Source organism: Salvia splendens, chromosome 15 (assembly GCF_004379255.2).
Source record: "Salvia splendens isolate huo1 chromosome 15, SspV2, whole genome shotgun sequence".
In the NCBI taxonomy this organism is placed as follows: domain Eukaryota; kingdom Viridiplantae; phylum Streptophyta; class Magnoliopsida; order Lamiales; family Lamiaceae; genus Salvia; species Salvia splendens.
Genome location: NC_056046.1, coordinates 33,120,407 through 33,124,807, shown reverse-complemented (window position 1 = coordinate 33,124,807; position 4,401 = coordinate 33,120,407). Strand labels below are relative to the sequence as shown.

Genomic DNA, 4,401 nt, shown 5'->3' with positions numbered 1-4,401 from the left:
TTTTTAATCTATGCACTGGACCAGAGAATCTCAAGAATACTCAGATGTAGTTGTAAATAATGTAAATACATTTTCAAAATTAAAAAAGGAAAAAATCTAAACAAAGAAAAATTTAATCTTCCAAAAATATTTTCGAAACACCAAGATCCTCAGGGAAAATGTTGTCTTATCTATAACCCCCTGACCTGGGAACTTGGCATTTTACCTTTGATAGTTTCCTAAGTGTGGTATTGTTAGAAGTCAAGTCGGCAGTTCTTCGCCGTCTTTTTAACGATGCGAGGGAAGAAGAAATCAGTCGAGGCCACATCCGCACCACCACCACAACAATCGGTTTCCGAAGATACAACAGCCCAAGTCCCGGTCCTACCCACCGAGGAGTCCCAGGTTTCAATTGAAGCTTCTGCCTAAAGTCAACCGCATGTAGAGGCAGTCCATAGAGCGAACAAGGAAGGACAAAATTCAGAGAAGGATGACGGAGGGGCGGTCGACGGTGGACTGGTGGAGGGATGGAGCGCATGATGGTGGACGAAAAGGAGGTTGAGGGGGAAACCCTTACTGCTGGTGATGATGGTGAGAAGGGGGACACCCCTATATCTGGTAATGAGGTCGAGGGGGAAACCCCTGTTGTCTCTGGAGTTGGTGTGGGGGAAACCCCAGTTGAATCTGATGAGGGGGAAACCCTTGTTCATGGTGGTCTGGATGGGGAAACCCCGATTGTGTTTACTGAGGGGGAAACCCCTATTGTTAAAAATTCTGAGGGGGAAACCCCGATTGTGTTTGCTGAGGGGGAAACCCCTGTTGTTAAAAATTCTGAGGGGGAGACCCCGAGTGAAGTTGCTGAGGGGGAAACCCCTATGAATATTGAAGTACAGGAGCCCGATGGAGGTGGGCTTACAGAGATCGTGGATCTGGTCAATGTACCAGAAGATGAGGACACACCCATTAAAAATAGGGAGGCCAGACGGATGGCCAGGAGAAGCTTGGTGGATGAGGCGGACGAGCCTACCCACCCGAGGAGATTGGAGTTCCGTGCCCCAGGGGTAGTAGTCGAGATGGAGGATGAAACTCCCGGGTCTGGGAATGAGCTGAAGGACGCAGAAGAAAGACGCTTGGCCGCTGAGCGTAAGCGTAAGGGTAAGCATGCTGCTACCATCCCGCCTAAGAGGTCGAGGAAAGCTCCCTCTGTCGAGCGAGTTAAGGAACCACTTACCGCAGCCACTAAGGTCCCCTACGCTAAGGAGTTTAAAGGACCCAGCCCAGACAGTGAGCCAAAAGAAGAAGAAGATGAGGAGCAAGAAGAGGAGCTCAACTACAAGAGGGCCGAGGTTTGGATAACCAAGAAGCTGCTAAAGGAGATGGGCGAGTTTGACAACCCACGGAGGGCACAAACGTACAAGGAACGAAGCGCCCCTGGGAAGCTGGCCAAGTCTGGGAAACAATATGACCCAAAGGCGCTGAGGGAGATTGAGTCGGACAAGGAATTCCTCAAGTACATCAGTGCTATAGGGTTCGAATGGCTAATGAACCATAGCACGGCTGAGGTGCCCACAACTTTAGCCCGGGAGTTCTTTTCCACTTTCCGACTCAAGTCCACAACTGACTTAGACGCCGACTCCATCACGTTCCGGTTATTCAACGAGGAGTATGAGATGAGCATAAGATAGTGGTCCCTGATGATGGGTTTGTTCACCCACGCGGAAGATGAGGAAGGTATCTGGAACGAGCGCATGGTTGGAGCCCCAAAGTACACCCCTGGTTTCAAGCCGCAGTCAGCCTGGGAATTCATTACCCATAAGAGGGTGGGGACCTTTAAGACCAGCCAATCCAAGGGCTTCCACATCTCCGACCGCCTCCTCCGCCAACTCTGCCCTCACCACTGCGGACCTCTACTTCACCTGGTGCATGGCAAAGGAGATTAAGGTTCACCTGGGCTATTGGATAGCTCAAGCGTGTCATCAGATGACTACCAACCCCTCCTGCCACATGTACACTTTCCATCTCTTCGGTGCTTACCTCCAGCGCAATATAATCATGAAGATAGCCAAATCTGCACCCGAGGTGATCATGTGTGAGCCTCCAGAGTCATTCAGCGTGGAGTACTTTTTCAATAAGGGGCTCCTCTACATGGATGGCAAGGATGTGTGCTTCTATGAAGTAGGGAAGGCGGAGCCTGTGGTGAAGCGAGAAGTGGATGGACTAGAGGCGGTGGCCAGTATGGACTATGAAGAGTTGAAGAAAGAGATGGGGGAGATTCGGAAGGAACTCGGTGGAGTCCGAGATGAGATGCAAGCCCTCAAAGGGAGCATCACTGACCTGGTGGGGAAATCGTCCGCGCAGAGTGATCGCATGGCGGCCGCGGTAAAAATTATCATGAAAATGGCCGATTGGCTAGGCAAGAAATTTCCCCTGACCCAGCAAAGGCCCTATCCGTGTCTAAGCTGTGGCAAACCCATCTGTGTCCAAGCCCATAGCGCCCCTGTCTGGAAGGAAACCCATGTCTATGCAACCCGAGATCGATGAAGAAGAGCCGGAGTCGCCGGCAAAGATGAAGGTGAAAGTGAACCTCCCCAGGGTACCACCCAGGTCTGGCTCCCGCGAGGGCCAATGACCAAGTAAATTTACATTTCAGTAATTTTCCTATTTTTATCTTTTCGTCTTTTGTTTATTCTCTGCATGTTTGTTTCTGTGAATATGTGTTTTAGCATGTGTGTTATGTATATATGTGTTATCTCCCACTTAGCCCAATCTTTGGTCTAAGTGTGAGAAGTTTGTGTTTATAAAGCATGTTTTTTGTCTGTTTAGCAATAGTGTCTTCTCCCACTTAGCCCGGTGTCCGGTCTAAGTCTGAGAAGTCTGTTTTGTACGTATACGTTTCGTGATGCTTGTTTTTTTTTTTTTTTTGTGCGCACAAACTGCCCTGTTCCCCCCTTCACTAGGATTTCTTGGAGACAAGTTTGAGTGAAGTGGGATGATGTGGATCCATGTGATTTAAGATCCATCTCCCAAGGAATTACCCATTTGTGATACTTGATCTAGATATTTTTGTGAGATTGATGTAAATCCCCAGTTATCTAGGCAAACGAAGGAATTGTTTGATGAAATTTTGCAGAATGCTAGGACACATAGCATAGATCATACAAACCAAAAATTAGCTTAATCCAAGCACATTTGATCGATCCGATCATCCCAACAAAAACTGTTGGGATTTACGCACACAAGGCTTTCACACACTCAATAAGATCACACACACACTCACTGTTGTATGAGATCACACAATGCAGGAAACACACACACTCACACTTTGAGTATTGAAGATGATAATCTTGGAGAGAAAACTAGAAAACTCTTTATTGATTAAACTCTATATTCTAAACTACATACATGGTGAGCTATTTAAAGCTCTATAATCACGTAGCAACTGCTACTAACTAACTACAAGAAGAATCAAGAAAGCAAGAAGAATAACCGCTACATCTCGGCTAACTAACTGCTGCTCCAACGGCTAGTTCGGCTAGGTTGCTTCTACCTTCTCGGTTCAAGACCGAACTCCTTCTTCGGCTTAATACCGAACTCCTTCCTTGGCTTACAACCGAACTCCTTCTCGGCTCGGCTTACAACCGAACTCTTCCTGCTCGGCTCATTCCAGCTCAATGCCGAGCTTCCTTACCGAGCTTCCATACCGAGCTTCTTTACCGCTGAGCTTACCGACTTCTGCCTTCTTCTTCTTCTCGGCTAGTTCCAGGCTAGTTTCAGCTCGGTAAGCCGAGCTTACCGAACTCCTTTCTAGCTGAGCTTCTTCCAACTGAAATGAGCACTCCATTATTACAATTCTCCACCTGAGGGCTCATCTCAGTTCTTGCACAAACATTGATCCATTTCTTGCAATGATCAAACTTGTCTCTACCTAGAGACTTTGTTAGCATGTCAGCCGGATTGTGCAAGGTGTTAATCTTAATCACCTTCACTCTCCCCTTTTCAATCTCATCTCTAATGAAATGCAACTTTATGTCTATGTGCTTGCTCCTTTCATGAAAGCCCGGATGTTTAGCCAAGCACATAGCTGAGCTGCTGTCACAATGAATCACCATTGTCTTTTGGTCAAAACCAAAGTCAGAAATCACTCCCTGAATCCAAAAACTCTCCTGTACAGCTGCAGTGAGAGCTATATACTCTGACTCTGTTGTTGAGAGAGCAACAACACTTTGCAACCCTGACTTCCAGCTGATTACAGTTCCAAACATGGTGAAAAGATAACCTGTTTGGGACTTTCTGTTGTCCAGGTTTGCAGCATAGTCTGCATCACAATAGCCCTGCACAACCTCCTCAGATTCACCTTCCCAGCCATTGAACACAATCCCCCAGTCCTTAGTTGACTTCATGTACCTCAATATCCACTTAAGA

The 4,401-nt window shown here is 47.2% G+C and overlaps 1 protein-coding gene across 1 annotated transcript; it reads left to right on the top strand.

The window, feature by feature from the left end:
- Positions 1–518: 518 nt before the first annotated feature.
- LOC121767059 lies at positions 519–1,664 on the top strand. The gene has a single exon (XM_042163262.1). It carries the CDS (start codon positions 519–521, stop codon positions 1,662–1,664), a length of 1,146 nt encoding a protein of 381 aa, XP_042019196.1.
- Positions 1,665–4,401: the final 2,737 nt, after the last annotated feature.